Source organism: Loxodonta africana, chromosome 3 (genome assembly GCF_030014295.1).
Source record: "Loxodonta africana isolate mLoxAfr1 chromosome 3, mLoxAfr1.hap2, whole genome shotgun sequence".
NCBI lineage: Eukaryota > Metazoa > Chordata > Mammalia > Proboscidea > Elephantidae > Loxodonta > Loxodonta africana.
This window is the reverse complement of record NC_087344.1, coordinates 162,414,527-162,434,416: the sequence shown is the minus strand read 5'-3', so window position 1 is coordinate 162,434,416 and position 19,890 is coordinate 162,414,527. Positions and strand designations below refer to the sequence as shown.

The window sequence follows — 19,890 nt, the reverse complement described above, 5'->3', positions numbered from 1 at the left end:
GGGAAGATGAATCTACGAAAGAAGTGTCCTTATAGTTAAATATTATTTGCTGCTAGATAAAGCTGTTTTGTTTGTTACAGCTAATATGTATGATCTCTGTTTCTGCTGTTATTAAAACGTGAAAAGAATATTAACATAGGTCTATAGTTTTTTTTTATAGGCTTCAGCTCTTAAGTTTTGAGTATTGTCCCTATGGACATTTCCTTACCTTGGGAGATACTGGGTAAAATCCTAGGGGATCGGCCACATCTGCTAATTTAGGAATATAATTTTGAGTCTCTGAAACCAAAGTTAAGCTTTCCTTAAGTAGAGATTTTGAGTTTGATTTATCAAGATATTTCCATGAGTTTTTATTTTCTGACAAATCTGCTTGCTCCTAGGCAGCTCTGGAGTCCTGATCCCTTTCATTTTGCTAAAATTGACTTAACTGGTTTTAGTTTGGGAAGATTATATCCCTGACACTATGGGTAACACATACTTCCTTGAAAGAATTTCAACTTCTCCAACATTGGTTATCTGTTTTTCAGCTTGCAAAAAAGTATTTCCACCATAGCCTACCAACTATTATCATACCTGGTAATGTGTAAGAAATGGCTGCATGCCTCTGTAAATAGTTCAGGGGTTAGAAAAGCTATAGATGATATGATTAATTTCCTGAAGCCATTTGCTTCATTACCTTTGAGTGGTCAAGGTAGAGATTTGTGAGTTTATCTCATATTAAAGGCAGCAAGGAAAGATAATTTATTCACATTGTTATTCTCACACTGCTATGGTAATGTTTTCTTCCATGACTTTTTTTTTTCTTTAATATCTTCGTACTTTAGATACTTAAACCAAGACTACTTGTCTTCTCATCAGTGTGACAATTTTGTTTTAGGGTTAGTATCTGCTGCTTGATGACCTGTCTGAAGCTAGCTGACCTATAATTAAATTCAACAGAAATTGCTCTTAAAAGCATCTTTGTCCTGCTTAAATAAAATGCAGGATTCTTAATTCTTTGTTTTTCCTTTTTTTTTTTTTTCCTGTTAAATGTATGGTGTGTGCTGATGAAAACATTATTTTGTAGAGACGAGCTTAACTCTGCCCGTTGTTTTACTTGCATGTTGCAAAAACAGCCACTTTAAAACTTCTTTATTTTATTCTATTTTATTTTGAAGAGGCTTCTTTAAAATAATGTTCTGTGAGGTCAGGGGCTGTGTCTGATTATTCACCTCTATATCCCCAATCCCCAGCACAGGCCCTACACATGATAGAAAAACAAAACAATTGCTGTGGAGTTGATTCCAATTCATGGCAACCCCACGTGTTTTAGAGCGGGGGTTTGCAAAGCTGTGACCTTTCAGAAGCAGATCACCAGGGCTGTTTTCCCAGGTGCCTCTGGGTGGTTTGAACTACCAATCTTTCAGTTAGTAGTTGAGCGTTTAACCATTTGCACCACCCAGGGACTTCCTTTACACATTGTAGGCACTCAATAAATACAGATTTTTTGTTTTTGTTTTTTGTTGTTTTTTAAGGGAGAGATGAAGGAATCCAGCAAGCTAGCAAACAAGGTTTTTCACGCAGCTTTTTGTGCTCGATAATGCACAGCATGTGGCTACGTACCCACCCTTTGAAACATTTTTGACTGCTTAAATAAGTGTCTGTTATTCTGTATTTGGCGTTTTATCCCTTCTTTTAGAGTCTTCATTCTCAAATGCGTGCCTCTAGCATTAATTATACTTTATGGCAGTTTTGAAATGACAAAAGCTGAGAGCAATAGGATTATTGAATCTGAGGTGTACAAGTGGATCCCGTAGGAGACAAATGTTCACACATCACATACCTTTTAGTCACTTTTAATCTTTGCTTTCTTTTTTGAAATACTTTTTACTGTTTCTAATTGAGATCTTTATTCTACAGCCACAATACCAAGACAACAACGTGGTTGGATCCCCGTCTTTGTAAGAAAGCCAAAGCCCCTGAAGACTGTGAAGATGGAGGTAGGGATTCAAAACCTTTCTATGCTATATTTATTCTCTTAATCCCTTTTTGCTTTTCTTGCTTAGATAATGAGTTTTTTCAAAACCCTAAACAAACCATAATGTGCATAAGCACATAAACAGTTGGTGGATATCGTAATCAACTAACTATGATAATTGTGTCTTTGCATCTAATTTACAAGAGAGATTCCTTTCTCTCCTTCTGGATATTATATAATTAAATTCTTTGTTTAAAAGCCATCTTAATAAAAATAAATTCACCCATTCTTTAACATATGTTCTAAACACAAACTTAAAATTCCATATGTTTTAATAAATTAGGTAGTCATGGGGTAGGTAGCCTTATGCCTGTTGAACCTTCAAAATATATATTTAATTTAGTACGCTAGTATCTGTAGCTAATTTTTGCTGCTTAGTGGAAAAAGTTATCCTCAAGGACCATCAGATAATAATGTTTGTCTGTCTTGTATATTATAGGCTCTATTTTATTGTAGTCTTGCAAATAAATATAGAATTTACCCCACCAATAATTGTTTGCTATGCCTTCTTCAACATAGCACAGATGAATAAAAACTTATATTTGTTTTTTGTCACTCATCAAAAATTATGTACGTCGGTAAAAAAAACGAGTGGCTTAGAATGAGGTTCAAGATAATCATTCTTGTATTGAGTTGCAATCTATTTAAAAAAATTGCTAAGCAGGATTTACAGTTATTTTGTTTTGTTCAGCATGATTATAATATTAAGAATTGTTTTTAGCAATAAACAATTAGAAAATGGAAGCCATTTATAATAGCTTTAAAAAATCACATATTTTGGAATAAATCTATTAGAAAATGTACACTAAAAGCTACAAACATCACTGAAAGAAATTAATAAAGACCTAAAATACTTGAAGAGATATACTGTGTTCACAGATTGGATGACTCAATATTGTTAATATGTCCGTTCTCCCTAAGTTGATATCTAGAGTCAACACAATCTCAATCAAAATCTTAACTGGCTGTTATGAAGAAATTGACAAGCTGATTCTTAAATATATATGAAAATACAACCAAACAATCTTTAAAAAGGACAAAGTTGGAGGACACAGGCTACCAGATTTGAAGACTTGCTATAAAACTGCAGTAATCAAGACAGGTGGTATTGGTATAAGGATAGACAGATAGATCAATGGAGCAGAACAGAGCATTCCGAAATAGATGTACACATATATGATCAGTTGATTTTTAAACAAAGTTCCAAGTCAATTCAGTGAAGAAACAAATGGTACTGGAGCAACTGAATGTTTATATGGAAAAATGAGCCTCAATTATACCTCACTGCAAACACAAAAAATTATTTGAGATAGATCAAAGACTTAAGCATAAAAGCTAGAAAAAAGCTTTTAGAAGAAAACATAGGACAATATCTTCGGGACTTTGGGATTGGCAAGGATTTCTTATACAGAATACAAAAAGTATGAACCATAGAAACAATATACAAAGAAAGATAATTTGGATGTCATAAAAATTTTAAATTTCCGCTCATCAAAATACACCGTTAAGAAAATGAATAGATAAAACTACAGACTGGGAAAATGCTTGCAGTATGTATCTGACTTGTATCCAGAATCTTTAAAGAGCTGTTACAACTCAATAATAAAAAGATAAACAGCCCAATTAAAAAATGAGCAAAATATTTAAATAGACATTTCACCAGAGAAGATATACAGGTGGACACTGAGCACATGAAAGATGCTCAACATCATTAATCATCAAGCAAAAAAAAAAAAAAAGAAAGCAACTACCATTGAGTCCGTTCTGACTCATAGCAACCATATACAGAAATCTAAATTAAAACCACAATGATATACCACTTCACATCTATTAGAATGACTGTAATCATATAAGACAGATAAAAATAATAATCTTTGGTGAGGATGGGGAGAAAATGGTACCTTTCAATGTTGCCAAAGTGGATGTAAAATGGCATAGATACATGCAAAACACTTTTAAGAAGTTAAATATAAATGTACCATATGACCCAGTAATACCATATTCCTAGACATCTACCCAAGAGGAATCAAATCATATGTCCACACAAAGACTGGCACGCAAATATTTATAACAGCACTATTCATAATAGCCAATAAGTACAAACAGCCCAGATGTTCAATAAATAAATAAAATGTGGTATAGCCATAAATGGAATAGTATTTGTCAATAAAAAGGAATGAAGTGCTGATGCGTGTTACAACACGAATGAAGCACAAAAGCATTATGCTGAGTGAAAACAAAAAAGACTCAAAAGATCAGATATTGTATGATTCTATTTATATGAAATGTCAGAATAGGCAAATCCCTAGAGACAGAAGGGAGATTAGTGGTTGCCTGGGGCTGGGAATAGGAACAGAGATTCGCTGTTAACAGCAGGAGGGGTCTTATTGGGGTGATAGAAATGTTCTAAAATGGGACTGTTGTGATGGTTGCACAGCCTAGTAAATTACTAAAAATCAATGAATGGTACACTTAAAACAGATGAATTTTATGGCAAGTAAATTATACCTCAATGAAGTTGTTTTAAAAAAAAATAGCCAAAGGACTTGAACAGAGACTTCACAAAGGAAGATAAAAGAGTAGTTTTATGAAAGCATGAAAAAACCCATTGCCATCCAGTCGATTTTGACTCATAGTAACCCTACAGGACAGAGTAGAACTGCCCCATTGGGTTTCCAAGGAGCGGCTGGTGGATTCAAATTGCCGACTTTTTGGTTAGCATCAGGATATAACAATTAACATTTTGCTGTATTTGTTTTTCACAAAGCTATTTTTTTATTTAACCATCTATCTTCTATCTATCCGTGCTTTTTCTTTTATGTTATATTTTTCTCTCCAGTCCTCTGATTACCACATACTTAGATTTTGCTTGGTTTTTCTCCTTGGGTTTACTCCCCTCCCCTACCCGCAGTATATCCTTTGTGCTGGTGGTCTCCAAAATGATAGTTACCAATTAATATACAGGAGGAAAATATTAGAACTTATTTTTCATAACATTACTATTAAAAAGAAATTAAGCTTTGCTATTATTTAATACCTATATTGGCACTAACATTCTTCCTCATTCTATATAGCAGATTGGCATATACACTATCCAGAGTATTTTGAAGGAAGAATGGATGTGGTACCCTTATTGTTTTGTCAAGTGCCCTGTGAAGTTTTGTGGTTGACTTGTGGCCAGTCAAGTGCATTTATACATTATGTTGTGTAGTTTTTAAACTAACGCCAACAGAAATGTGGCATAAAAAGATTTCTGAAAAGGTATTGCAGCTTGAAGATAATGTAACTAGGCACGCGCAAAGTAACAGTGAGAAAATATCAGATTGGACACTTTTCACATACCTCAGAGGAGCTTTTTTAACCACATTAAGGTAAAACAGTGATAGTTTATTTAGCCTTCATCTCCTTTTAAGTTTTCTATTTTGTTGGATGTTCTATTGCCTGCATATTCATAGAGTAGTACGTATATTTGCAAATAAGTATATATTTATATACTTGGGGTACATGTTCAAATGTTTTACTCATGAAGCTGCATGATCAAAAAACATTGCAGACACTAAGTTAATCTCTCTAAAGTAGAACTTCCTTGGTAACTCTCCCTTGCTTAGATACCTGTAATGGCTCCCTGCTGTCTGCAGAATAAAGTCTAGACTCCTTGGTGAAATACTGAAGATATTGTATAATTGAAGCATACTCTGTTTTTTTTTTCAAAGTATTTTCATTTCTCTACATCTAACATATTTCCTCACACCTTTGCCTTTGTCATATGTTCATTTCTTCTGCCTGGAACCAGTCTCACTCCCTGTGTCCACCTGGTTTGTATCTACTTCTCCATCTAAACTCAGATCTAAAGTATGATTTCTTTGTAGCCTCCACTATCATTCTCTTCCAGTTCTGAATTAAGTTTTCTCACCTCTGTGCTCCGTAGTATCTTATTGCATATCTCTGCAACACCATGTTGCAGAGATATGCAATAGCCATTACACCACGTGGGGCCATCTCTATTGGAGCACTAATTATATTGCAGTAGAACTAGATGCCATATTCCTTAAGGGCTATGATTTTGTCTTATTCATCTGTATATCCCTTCAGTAGAGACTTAAGTGTTTGAAAGCAGAATGGATGAATGGAAGCTACTCTATCCTCCAGATTACTTTGGTCACCCTTCTTGGATATATTTTTTTAATCTTTATAATGTTTGGGGGGAGTTGATAAATAATAAGCCTGTCTTCATTCACTAGTTTGGAGTCAATAGAGAAATAAGACAAAAGAGACAGACAGATAAGGTCAGAATGCCAGATGATAAGTGAACATGACTTTAACTTTGCATCTATGTGAGCTTGCTAGTATTTTACCTCTTCAGGTAAATAAGCACTCGATCTCTGGCTTAGCAGTTGAGCTGTAGGCCCCCTCCCAAGAGGCAAGTATAGCAGAGAACAGGCTAGAGTGCACCCTCTCTGCAGGCAGGCTGGCAGATCCAAAACAGAGAACCCAAGAGGTCCTAAGCCAAGCATATTGAGTTAATTCTCTAAAATTCACCAGTCAGATGGGACATTATTTCTTCCTTGGGGGAGAAAGCAAGGGGGCTCAGAGAAGCTGTAAACATTTCTCCCATTCTTTCTCCTCTATGGAAACTTGAGAAACTGAGAGTGGGTGTCTCCCCATAATGCTCTTTACATTAGGAAGACTGGCTTAGAGAAACAAAACCAGCAACACATATACCTTACTGAAAATCTGCAGGTCAGGTGACTGGCTATGGATTTTGTCAATTTGGGTCCCAAAAATCCATAGATGAGGCAGCAGAAAGACTGGATGAGCTCTGGCAAGTTGTCTGTTTATAGTCTGAAGGCAGACTACTCCCTAGGGAAAACTCCCTTTTTACTCTTAAGGCCTTCAACTGATTGGATGAGGCTCATCCACATTATGAAGAGTAATCTGCTTTACTTAAGTCCAACTGACTTAATTACATGGAACTACTTCAAAGGAGTCCCTGGATGGTGAAAATGGTTAATGTTTGTGGCTTCCAATCAAAAGGTTGGAGGTTCAAGTCCACCCAGAGGCACCTTAGAAGAAAGGCCTGATGGTCTACTTCTGAAAAATCAGCCACTGAAAACTCTGTAGAGCACAGTTCTACTCTGACACACATGGTTTGCTATGATTTAGAATTGATTCCACAACAACAGGTTAACCACTTCATAACAGCATCTAGACTAGTATTTGACCAAACAATAGGGCACCATAGCCTGGCCAAATTAACACATAAAATTGACCATACAGTGATCATATGTCTTGATTTTCCTAGGACTAACTCAACTTATTCGTTATTCCAGCATAATTATTAATAGTGTCCCTTTTTACTCTAAAAAATGGGTGATACATTATATAGTCATTCTGATTATGTCTTAAGGCATTATTATAATAATGTTCAAAACCTTTTAATATAAGAGCTGGGTATGTCTTTCTGATATCACCTCTACTTATGTGATGGGAAGCCCACCATTTGAAAACTTGAGCCTATTGGTTTTATGCTCAATGAACCTTTACCACTTTTACTGTGCCCTTTTTCCTCTGCCCTCACCCCCAGCCCTGTAGGCTATTTTCAGGATAGACAATATCCACCTTACATTGGCATCGTCCATGGTGCTTTGCACAGAGTAGATGCTCAAAAGGGGCTAATAATAATAATAACATTTTAAATGTAGGTTTTTATAATTTAATATATTGTTTGCTGAACATTTAAGATCTTCTAGAAAGACCTTATAGTTTCTAAAACTTGCCCTTTCCTCCGTAGTCTTTTGACATTCAGAACCTAGCTGTGTCTTTACACTGTATCTGATAGTTTAATTGGTGTACATATTTATCTGCTGTTTAAATAAGATAATTAGTGTTTCAGTTAAATAGATATCTTAAAAATATATCAAGAATCCATTTTCCTCTCAACCTACCCCATTTCTCCTATGGTGAAAGAAAGATTAAATTTTTACTGAAGACAGTTTTAAAATGCATTCAATGTTGATGTCATTTGGAGCTTTAAAAATGATAAAAGAAAATTATCAGCTGAATACAGCTCCACAATAAGAAAGCAACTGTAATTCCTACATTTAAATAAGAAAAATCCTAGTTTGAGGAGAAGAAAGAAAGGATAAATTCATAGGGTTTAGAACTAACCGGCTGCTTGATATGCCAGAACTAGTTTTGCCTTTTGAATTTTGGGAGGGAATGCTTTCGTTTCTAAGGAAGGAAAAAGATGGTTAGGTCTTTGCTATCTCAGAAGTAAACAAATTTTCTTGTGCCCCCCATAATTCTCCCTCTGTCTTTTTCACAACCAGTTTTCAAAACAAAAAGTCAGCTCTTCTAAAGGCTCTTATTTTTACTCTTCATTGCAATGACTTTTGTCCCTACCTTTCCAGGGAAACTGCTTTTCATAAGGTCACCAATGACCTCCTGATCGCCAAATCCAGTGGGATCTTTTTTACCCCTTATATTTAGTCCTGAAGGCTTTGTAGCATTTGGTAGCATTGACAATGCACTCCTATTCAGTCTTCTTTGAGGCCACTCTTTCTGGTTGTTCTCACTTTCCTCATTTGCTTTTTAAATGTTAGTGCTCCTAAGGTTACTTCTCTGCATTCTTCTATTCACAGTTTTTTGAGGTCATTTCATCACCGTTGTGAATTTAACTATGTTAATGTCTCCCAAGTCCTCATCGTCTGTCTTCCCACATTTCTCTTTTGAATACCAAATTCATATTCCCAAGAACTTATTAGCGCTCTCTCCCAGGATGTTCCTCATTGCATACTGAGGTAAGTCTTCTGTATACCTTCCCTTCCTGCCCACAACATAGGACGTCACATTCTCCCAGTTGCTTGATCCAAACACTGGTTATCATCCTCAACATTTTCCTCATCCTCACCTCTTCAATGCAGCTAACTACCAGGTTCTATCAATTCCAATTTTTTAAAAAACTAACATTTATTGACTGCCTGTTGGTCCTAGGCACTATACTAGGCACTTCACACATATTATTTGTCTTCTAAATTCCTCTAAATTCAAATTAATTTCTCTTTTCTATTCCCACTGTCATTTTCAAAGTAGGTTGTTGTTATTGTTGGGTGCCATTGAGTCAGTTCAGACTCATAGTAGCCCTATGCACAATAACAGAAGGAAACACACAACTCAGTCCTGCACCACCCTCCCAGTTGTTGCTCCGTTTGAGCCCATTGTTGCAGCCACTGTATTAATCCATCTTGTTGAGGGTCTTCCTCTTTTTCACTGATCCTCCACTCTATCAAGCATGATGTCCTTCTCCAGGTACTGGTCCCTCCTGATAACATGTCCAAAGTATGTGAGACAAAGTCTCACCATCCTCACTTCTAAGGAGCATTCTGGCTGTACGTCTTCCAAGACAAATTTGTTCTTCTGGCAGTCCGTGGTATATTCAATATTCTTCGCCAGCCACATAATTCAAAGGCCTCAATCCTTATTCATTCTTCCTTATTCATTATCCAGCTTTCATATGCAGATGGGATGACTGAAAAATACCGTGAGCTGGGTCAGGTGTACGTTAGTCCTCAGAGTAACACTTTAAAGAGGTCTTTTGCAGCAGATTTGCCCAATGCAATACATCATTTGATTTCTTGACTGTTACATCCATGGGCATGGATTGTGGATCCAAATGAAATGAAATCCTTGACAACTTCAATTTTTTCTCTGTTTATCATGGTGTTGCGTATTGGTCCATTGTGAGGATTTTTATTTTCTTTATCCTGAGGTGTAATCCATACCGAAATCTGTAGTCTTTGATCTTCATCAATAAGTACTTCAAGTTCACTTGGCTTTCAGCAAGCAAGATTGTGTTATCTGTGTATCACAGGTTGTTGGTGAGTCGTACTCCAATCCTGATGCCACATTCTTCTTCATATAGTCCAGTTTCTCAGACTATTTGCTCAGCATACAGATTGAATAAGTTTGGTGAAAGGATACAACCCTGATGTAAACCTTTTCTGATTTTAAACCACTCAATATCCCCTTGGTCTGTTCGAACAGCTGCCTCTTGGTCTATGTACAGGTTCTGCATGAGCACAATTAAGTGTTCTGGAATTTCCATTCTTCACAATGTTATCCATAATTTGTTATGATCCACACAGTTAGATGTCTTTGCATAGTCACTAAAACACAGGTAAACATCTTTCTGATAGTCTGTGCTTTCAACTAAGATCCATCTGACATCAGCAATGAATTACTTCATTCCACGTCCTCTTCTGAATCTGGCTTGAATTTCTGGAACTTCCATGTCAATATACTGGTACCACTGTTTTTGAATTATCTTCAGCAAAATTTTGCTTGTGTGTGATCTTAATGATATTGTTCATAATAGGTATTCAATATATATTTGATAATGTATCATTTTTGTGCCAGAAGAGCCAGAAACCTGGAATCATCTTGGTCTTTCCTCTCTTTTCCTCCCTCAAACTTCATGTTCTCATCAAATCTATTACTTCTACTTCCTTGTCTATATTATCCATTCTTTCTCTTCATTCCTACTACCAGTGTCTCAGTTCCACCCTTCATAATTTCTTACCTGGATTTACAAGTGGTTTTCTTATTTGTCCTTTTTTATCACTCTTACGCCATCTATTTCATCCTTTATTAGCTACTTCACATGATTTTTCTGAAATAAAAATTTAATCATTTCACAGTCCTGCTTAATCAGTCCTAACAGCATCAAATAAAGATCAGACTCCTTAAGGTGTTCCAGGCATGTTGTGACTTGGTGTTTGCTTATAGGACTCTCAGAAACCCTGGTGGCGTAGTGGTTAAGTGCTACGGCTGCTAACCCAAGGGTCAGCAGTTTGGATCCATCAGGCGCTCCTTGGAAACTCTATGGGGCAGTTCTACTCTGTCCTATAGGGTTGCTATGAGTCAGAATCGGCTCGACGGCACTGGGTTTGGTTTTTTGGTTTTTATAGGACTCTTCTGCATCCAACTTTCACTCTAGCCACACCACGTTATTTGTAATTACTGAAAATGCTAGGCATTCTTAACACCTCAGTGTCTTTGCACGTACCCTTTCACCTATCTGGAATGAACACCCTCTTTCTCTGCCCAGTCTGAACTCATCCTTTAAGTCTAGCTCAAGCAGCACCTTAGAAAGCTTTCTGGAGAGCTGCTCTCACCAACCAACTGGTGCCGTTCCTCCGCACTCTCCCCAAACTCATGTTGATCTTCCTTATGTTGGTTATCTTTTCTGTCTTCCTGTCTAGACTACGAACTTTCTGAGGTCAATATCAGTGTTGCGCTTTTGATTGTTGTTTTCTGCATTTGAAAGACAGGGGGAGGAAGGGAAGAAAGGAAGGAAATCAATCCACTGGAAGGCATATAAAATTGCTGGATGTCTTAGTCTTGCTTTTATTGCCTTCATTTTAAATAGGCAAATAAAACCATTTTGTCTATCTGCATTAATCTCCCCTGCAAAAAATAGACTAGTAGTGTCAGTGGTGAGAGTTTAAAGTGGTTACCAAAAGCAACCCAGAAGATATTACCATATTTGTTTCTTTTCCTGTACTTATCTGTTATTGCTGATTGCCAACTAGAATGCTGAATCAGTGTCCAAGTTAACACTGAAATATGTTGATCTTTTATCCTTATTAAGTATTGATACATCCATTTTAGTGAATTTTTCAGATATAAAATGGAATTTTTCAGATATTTCTATAGTTCCTTCAATTCTCCAAACATTTCTAAAGACAAAGTATGAATCCAGTTGTGGTGCACTTGTTGAACTCAGTCTTACTCAGCACCATTCAGTTCCTATGCTATTTCAAGAAAATTTCTATTAAAAATACGTCTTTTATGAAGACCCATAATGATAATGCTTTGATAATATTGTTATAGTGCATCTTTACTCATATCATTCCACACACACTCTTATCCATGTAACAGTGCTTGATCATAAAATATTGTACCTATTTAATTGTCAATTGTTTGCATTCTAGGTGCAGAGGAACAAAATGAACTGAAGTATGTCTCAGTTCTTCTTAGTTGTTTTGTTCTGTTTCCACATAGTAGTTGCTTTTCTAGTCTTTTCCACCTTAAACATTCCATCTAGGTCTTTCAAAGGAAAATCACAAAAACTCACCAATCTCTGAAACCACCAGTCAACATATATAGGAAGAAAAATATGTTGCAGTGAAAGGGGGCAGGGCAAGACTGAGAGCTTTTCATCAAGATCCTGGTCATTTATTCTCTCTTTTTATTCTTAATGTGGAATAACAATTTTTATTAGAGCAAAACAGCTTGTTTAGTTTGTTAGGTTCATTATAATGGGATTTTTACTTAGCAGATTGATGCATCACAAAGTTGATAGCTGAGGCTAAATTAAGTAGTGCCTTTTGATATTTTCTAAGGCTGTTTTCAGTCCAGCATACTTCATTTGTGTGTATATATGTGTGTGTGTGTGTGTGTGTGTGCATGCATGTGTGTATGTGTTTGTGTGTATTTCAGCATAGCAGAAAAACAGTAAAAGAAAATTGAAAATATAAGTGTGGGACTTCATAGCGTACAACTGTGGGTTTTTAAAGAATTCTTTCTTGCTGGGCTCGTAAAATAAATGGTAGCATTAGAACCACTTGCTGGGAGTATTCCTGTCAGATTAATCTGTGTCTAACTAATATGTTAAATGGTTCTTCAGAAACCTCAACTTTACAAGGAGGGCAGGCAAAATGAGAGGGAAAAGGGTATTTCTTGGCAGGGTCAGCTCACTTTGGAAAAACTAGGTTTTTTTTGTTTTTTTTAACTATTAGAAATTCAACTACCTTCAGTTTTTCTGCTTATATTTTTATTGGTAAGTTACTTGGAATAAACAGTATTTAATAATCCTATGTAACACATTTCTTTGTTACTCTTCACAAATATTACCTACACAAGGCACTGGAGCACTGGTTGCACAGTGGTTAAGAGCTCTGCTGCTGACCAGAAGGTCGACAGTTTGAATCCACCAGCTGCTCCTTGGAAACTCTATGGGGCAATTCTACTCTGTCCTATAGGGTTGCTATGACCAAATAGACTCAATGGCAATGGGTTTGGTTTGGTAGTTGCTTAAATTCTCCTTCAGATACTCAGGTCAAAGTGATACAAGGGAAAACAGATACTTTCTTAGGTTTTAAGCAAATCTGGATTGCCCGCTTGAAACATCATAAACCCAAGGCTGAACTTTCCATGGGGGAGAAGTGGTTCAGAATGTAATAGGAATAATTGACATGTATATGTATAATAGTGAAAATTTTAACAAGCAGCTGCTTCTGGTATTTGACTACAGGGTAAGCATGTCTTATTTCAACTTTATCAAGCTTTTTAAGTGAAAGAATATGGCTTTTTAATTAGTTAGTATTTTTTTATGACTTGTGATTCAGATAAAGACCATGGAGTTTAATGTCGCCTTTTGTTCTGGTCTCCCAATCACTTACTGGGATACTCAATGGCTTTTGAAGAAGTCATCATTCAGGCTTAAACTGCATTTGTTCTTTAAAAATAAGCCATCATCTTTTGTCTCCCAAACATTAGTATAATGAAATAAAAAACATTTAAATGTACCCAGTGATTAATTATTTTCTGTCTGTTTTGAATGTGGTATTTCACTCAATCCTATTGTCTATTTACAGAACTTCCTTATGGCTGGGAGAAAATAGAGGATCCTCAGTATGGAACATACTATGTTGAGTAAGTTTGTTACCACGGTTACTTTTCTCTCAAATGTTTCCTTTCAGCTCACACCTTCAGGGAGTACTTCATGCTTCTGCAGTCAAGCTTTCACCTTTTTCAATTAGAGGAATGAGAAGGTAGGGGCAGTGAGCATTTACTTCACTGACCCTGGGCTCCCTAGAAATTGTCTTTGAAGTAAATATTGAGTGCTAGAGGGAAGTTGCCCAGATGATTTATAGCTGGAGTTGCTATCATTAGTACTACAGCCTTTGAAGAGGAAAGTCATAGATGAAAAACTGTGAATTGAGAGCACTGGACTAGATCAACTGTTAAGGTCACTTCCAACATTGAAACGGTATGGTTCTAAAAGCAATGAAAGGACTTTAAGGGCATTGTACCATAATAATCTGAAGTTTTAAAGTATATGATTAAATGTAAAGCTAAAGTCAACATCTAGTTTTTCTTTTCTTTTTCTTCATGTGTCTAATTGCTATATTGTTATGACCACTGGGATTACTTTCTTTTCAGGTGCTATAGGTAGAATTATTACCTCTGGCTGTGGGCCTCAGGCAAATATCTGCATCAGAAACACTACCATTTCCTGAAAACTAAGAGTCTGAACCTGTTGCTTAGGTAGCAGAGGCAAGATATTTTATTACCTGGAAAAGTAGAAAGCAGAAGAATCTTACAGTTTTATAGTTGCTTATTAATTTCCCAGCACTTGTTTGCATTAAAGCAGTGCCATTTCCTGGTAATCATCCCTAAACTCTGATTGTTATTGTAACTCTAGTCTATTCTAACGTGTAGCTTGTTACTTGAGTCACTGTGATTAGAGAGAATTTTGGAATGACATCTAAGAATCTTACTTGTACCCTAAGGAAACAAACTCAATTAGTGTAACCTTAGGTGTATAACTTCACGTTTTCAATATATGGGCCCTTTGAAAGCCTATGCTAATTTTTATTTCCATTGTGTTTTTTGATATCTTCCTGATACCATGATGTAAAAGTATATAGCAGCTCTTTAAAAAAAAAAAAAAAAAAAACCTCATTTAGTTAAAATAAAGGGACAAACAATCATTTTTCAAATCAGAAGAATATTTGAAGGCCAGTCCAAAAGCTTTTGTGGTTGTGGGATTTTTTTCTTTCCCCTAGTAGTTTATTTAGTCTCTTTAAACCAGGCTTCCATCAACTATCATTTGCCATTGACGCTGGTGAACTTTTCTGAGATAATGATTCTTGTTCTCTTATTATCCATTCCAAGTGAATTTGAATACATGGTCAAGAGGTGACAGTCATTTGCCTGTTATAAAATCTTGGGCTAAACGCTCTGGTTCCCAGTAAGCAAGAATACAATAATGAAGCAAGCTTAGGGCACATCCTAAAGTGACCTGCTCCCAGTTGTCAGGGAAGTCACGCAGAATAGCCTGTGTTAGAAGCAACAGCAGCAGCGGCAACATGATTTGGTACGACTGCTCCCAGAGCCAGCTCGTTTTATGGGAGGGTGATGTAGTAAATTAAGAAGAGCAGGCTGTACTCAAGATGCACATTAATATGGAGTCAGCTGAGCTGTGGCGTGTGGCTTGATTCCCAGATTAGTTAGGTTTCGAATCTCGACCGTAGTTTCTGCAGTGAGTTTACTGATAGAGATAAAAAGCTGTTACATGAATGGCTACTCTTTGGCGCTCTTAGTTTGTCAAACCAGATGGCGCAATGATTGCTCTTGGCAGGAGCCTTGTAGTAGTAAAACCAACTGCAATGGCAGTTTTTCTTTGTGAGTAATTATTTTAGAGGAAGCAATTCTAAAATGGATTAACTTATTTTTTAAAATAAAATTCTTCCAAAATGTAATGGCAGACCATCCATAAGAATGCTTATGTATTTAGAAATAGTGTCTTGATTGTATTGTGTTAAATGCCTTAAGGTACTTCAGTGTCAAAGTCAAAATATACACCTGCTTCACTATCTCAACTTCTTTGTGAAAGAATAATTATTTTGTTTGTTGAGATGAATTTTAAAAAGTCAGATATTATACACAAAATTTCGATACTGATGATATTCCAAGTTATATGTTACATATTCATGAGCTTCTAAAAATCATGCGTTTTCACTACCCTTTGGTTTTTCTGGTAATCTGTGACATTCTCCTCCCTTACTTCCCGCAGCTAGTTATATGTGAAACAAAATATGTTACATCTGTAATAATATTGTGGGTATAAGTAACTAAAGGAAAAGGAGAGTGTTTTAGCTTTTTTGTTTTGTTTAGTTTTGTTGGTGGCATTTTCACCTAGGTGGTATAAGGTAATGGAGCCCTGGTGGCACAGTGGTTAAGTGCTTGGCTGTTAACCCAAAGGTCAGCAGTTCAAACCCACCAGCTACTCCATGGGAGAAAGATGTGGCAGTCTGCTTCCATAAAGATTTACAGCCTTGTCCACCCAATGGGGCAATTCTACTCTGTCCAGTAGGGTCCCTATGAATTGGAATCGACTCAACAGCAGTAAGTTTGGTTTGGGTTTGGTAGTCTAAGGTAACAATGCAATTGCTCCACTAAAATCTTAGATTCTTTTGTCAAATCATTTTCAGGAAAGGGATTACTCATTTGCATATTTCTACTCTCTACTCCCACACAGTACAAAGGGTATAAACAAATTACTACTTTTTGTGTTCTAATGCCTGGGTGGCAAAGTGAGTCATTCTAGCTGATGACGTTAAAGTGAGCCAAGGTTCTTTTGAAACAGGTTTATTCCCTCCCAAGTGTCATTTTCTAATTTTTAAAAATAATTTTTAATTAAAATTCCAGTACCTAATAATTTTTTTTTTAAATGATATCTAATTTAGCACTGAAGGCTTTCATTTTCACCAAGGGCTTATACAGTTAACTCAATGGATAAGGTGCCCCCTTGTAGTAAGAAGCAAAAGAATACTTGAGTTTTAGTGAAATGAGAGCCCAAAGACTGTCAAGTAGAGCTTGCTATATTTAGAGCTCTGAAGCTAAATACCCACATCTGTTGCGGAGGTGATACACACTGGAAGCCTAAACAACATCGAGAAAGTTAACATTCCCTGCTGTGGGCATTTTTTTCTTTTTTTTTCCTACTGCCTCCTCCTCCATTACTATCATTAATGTTCACAAACTTCAAAGTAAACCTCCGAGCTGCATGACTATTTATGTGTAGATTTTGGTAATAATCTATGTAAGGATATTCATTCTGAAATTTGCATGATTTCATGTTTAATTGCTGATGTTCACTTATGTCACTTCTTGTTAAAATGGGTTTTACTGGAAAACACATATCATTTGTCTGCAGTATATCTGTACTGTGGAAGTGCTAGAATTTGGTTCCCATTGCTTCTGCACTGACCTATCTGGGGCCCTAAACATCTTTTGTACAATAGTTGCTTTCTTAACCAATATCCACTTTTAACTGACTTGCCAGAATAACCGATGCTTCCTTCGTTCTATAAACCATACAGTTCCCCATAGAATGCTGAATAGTATTGGCTAGTTGGTTATCCTCTATCCGCTATCTATCCTCTATCCCCACATGTTTCTGCCTCCCCCAGAGTCTGTTGTGTTTGTTCCCAGATCATAAATATTAGTTGAACCTGTGTTGCAGTTACAGAATTTATAATTATTACATAAATGTGGAGCAATCTGAGTGTGAAAGAGTTGTTCTGTGATACAATATGATAAAAGCAAATCACTAAAAAAGTTGCTGCTGAATTGACGTGGGTGAGTCAGCTGGAATCGCAATAGTAAAATTCTAGAAGGGCTCTGTACTCAGATTTCTTCGAATGTGTCTTTACAATCTTGCCTCCTTTTGGAGAAACTTAAAAACCTCCCACCTTCACTTCCTTTTTTTTCTTTTTAATTAACTGACCAATAATCATCAGTTCTTATTGCATCAGATAAGAGTTTCAAAACTACTACAGTTTTGAAAACTGCTATTGGCTGTCTTGGGTAAGTTTAAATAAGTAAGACCGAAGAAGAGTTGATACCCTTGAATTACAGTGTTGATGAAGAATACTGAATATACCATGAACTGCCAGAAGAACAAACAAATCTGTCTTGGAAGAAGTATGGCCGGAATGCTCCTTAGAAGCGAGGATGGTGAGACTTCATCTCACGTACTTTGGGCATGATATCAGGAGAAGATCATCATGCTGGGTAGAGAGTCAGCAAAAGAAAGAAAGACGCTCAACGAGATGGATTCACACAGTGGCTACAACAATGAGCTCAAGCATGCCAACGATTGAGAGGATGGCACAGGATCGGGCGGTGTTTCATTCTTTTGTGCACAGGGTCACTATGAGTCAGAACCAACTCAACAGCACCTAACAACACAGTGATGAAACTATTAATCCAAAAGAAACAAACCTGTTGCCATTAAGTTGACACCGACTCATAAGCAACCCTGTAGTAAATGAAATACCTGTAAGCTTTAGCAGCTTTGACTTCTAGGCATTTTCAGTGGGCCTTTCTGCAGTTACCAAAACGCGCCTCTGCTGTGATCTGTCAGCTTCTCTGTCACATAGCCTAACAGACTTGTTTCTTAATCTTTGGTGATTAAATGATGTGATAGTCTATTTAAAAGTATGTAACTCTCTTAGTGTAAATTGAAATGCATTTTTTTCTACATTTCACAGTCACCTTAACCAGAAGACCCAGTTTGAAAATCCAGTGGAGGAAGCCAAAAGGAAAAAGCAGTCAGGACAAGCCGACATTGGGTCTTCAAAACCAGGTAGAACTTTTTTTGTAATATTTTCTTTTAAGGATAACTTGTGAAATGAATATGCTGAAATCATAAAAGTGAGTTTGATTGAATTTTCTATGGTTGGAGCTTTGAAATTCAACAAAGAGTGTCTATTTTTTGTCACTGCAAAGATGTGAATAATCTTAATGAAACATCGGGACATTTTGGGAAAACATTTTTTTTCATGCTGCTTATATAGAAATAATGAAATTGTTGGGTGAAGGAATTGGGTGATTTTTTATGGATTGGAGGTTTTGTTTTGGATATGAGGATTGGATTGCTTCCTTATGTTGAAAGCCAGGCGGTATTAGTTCTCAATTCATCGAGAGCTTCTCCCAAGTTAATTGCTTAGATTTAATGTCCGTAACCATTCAGGATTCTTCATTAACTGAAACAAATAAATACTAAATAAATCTACCAAATTATTTGCTTACATCATTGTTTCTCAAGTGTAATGGTAGGATATTAGTGATATCAACATCATGTTTAAAATGTATGGGTGCTAAGATTCTAATGAGCCTAGTCATCTGCATTTTGAAAAAGTTGTCATGGAAGTTCTTGTGTTGTACTCATCTATAAAATAGGGATACCAATAAACTCCTGTTAAAAAAAAAAAATCTCTTAAGGTCATTAAAAACCTGTTGCTGTCAAGTCGATTCCAACTCATAGCAACCCTACAGGACAGAGTAGAACTGCCCCATGGAGTTTCCAAGGAGCACCTGGTGGATTCAAACTGCCGACCTTTGTGGTTAGCAGCCATAGCTCTTAACCACTACCCCACCAGTGTTTCCCCATCTGAAGGTGGTTATGAGGAGTATATAAAGTGCTTGTAAGGTATCTGACACATGGTGATCAATAACGATACCTTTTTAGTGTTGTTAATAGAGATGTGCAAGGAACAGTGGTGGCATAAAGAGGGGAGTACTAAGCTCTGTTTTGGTGGAGAAAGTCAAGGGGACAGGGGAAGTTTCAAAGTAGAGGAGATATTTGAACTGGGTCTTGAAGAGTTAGGAAAAGTTAAACCAGGCAGAAAAAAAATTTTTAGAGGAGCATTCCAGATAGAAGGAACCGAATATATATCATAAGAGATATGAAATGATGTGTCCAGATAGGAATGGCTAGAGAATAATGCATTTGTGGAGGAGCAGTTAGGAGATAGGTTGTAGGGGTAGGCAGCCATGAGAAGAAGAAAGTTTCAAAAGAAATCGTTTGTGTCACGTGCTGGTAAAAAGTCGAGACAATTGAAGACTGAAACCTGTACCTTGGATTTGACAACATGGAGGTCATTAGTCACTCTAGCAAGAGTAAGTAGAGAGTGGAGCAAAATCGCAGTAAGATGCAGAGGAAATGGGATGTGAAAAGTGGAGACGGTGAGCATAGCCTACTTTTTTGATAGCTTGATTGTGAAAGAGGCTAGGCAGAG

General features: G+C 36.6%; 1 protein-coding gene across 4 annotated transcripts in view; it reads left to right on the top strand.

The window, feature by feature from the left end:
- Positions 1 to 19,890, top strand: part of MAGI3 (membrane associated guanylate kinase, WW and PDZ domain containing 3) — a 257,635-nt gene that overhangs the window by 186,628 nt on the left and 51,117 nt on the right. For all 4 annotated transcript variants that reach the window (XM_064282401.1, XM_064282400.1, XM_064282403.1 and 1 more), the window contains exons 6-8: positions 1,900 to 1,979; positions 13,675 to 13,732; positions 18,361 to 18,455. In XM_064282401.1, coding sequence (XP_064138471.1) covers positions 1,900 to 1,979; positions 13,675 to 13,732; positions 18,361 to 18,455 — 233 coding nt within the window. The remainder of the gene's footprint in view (positions 1 to 1,899; positions 1,980 to 13,674; positions 13,733 to 18,360; positions 18,456 to 19,890) is intronic.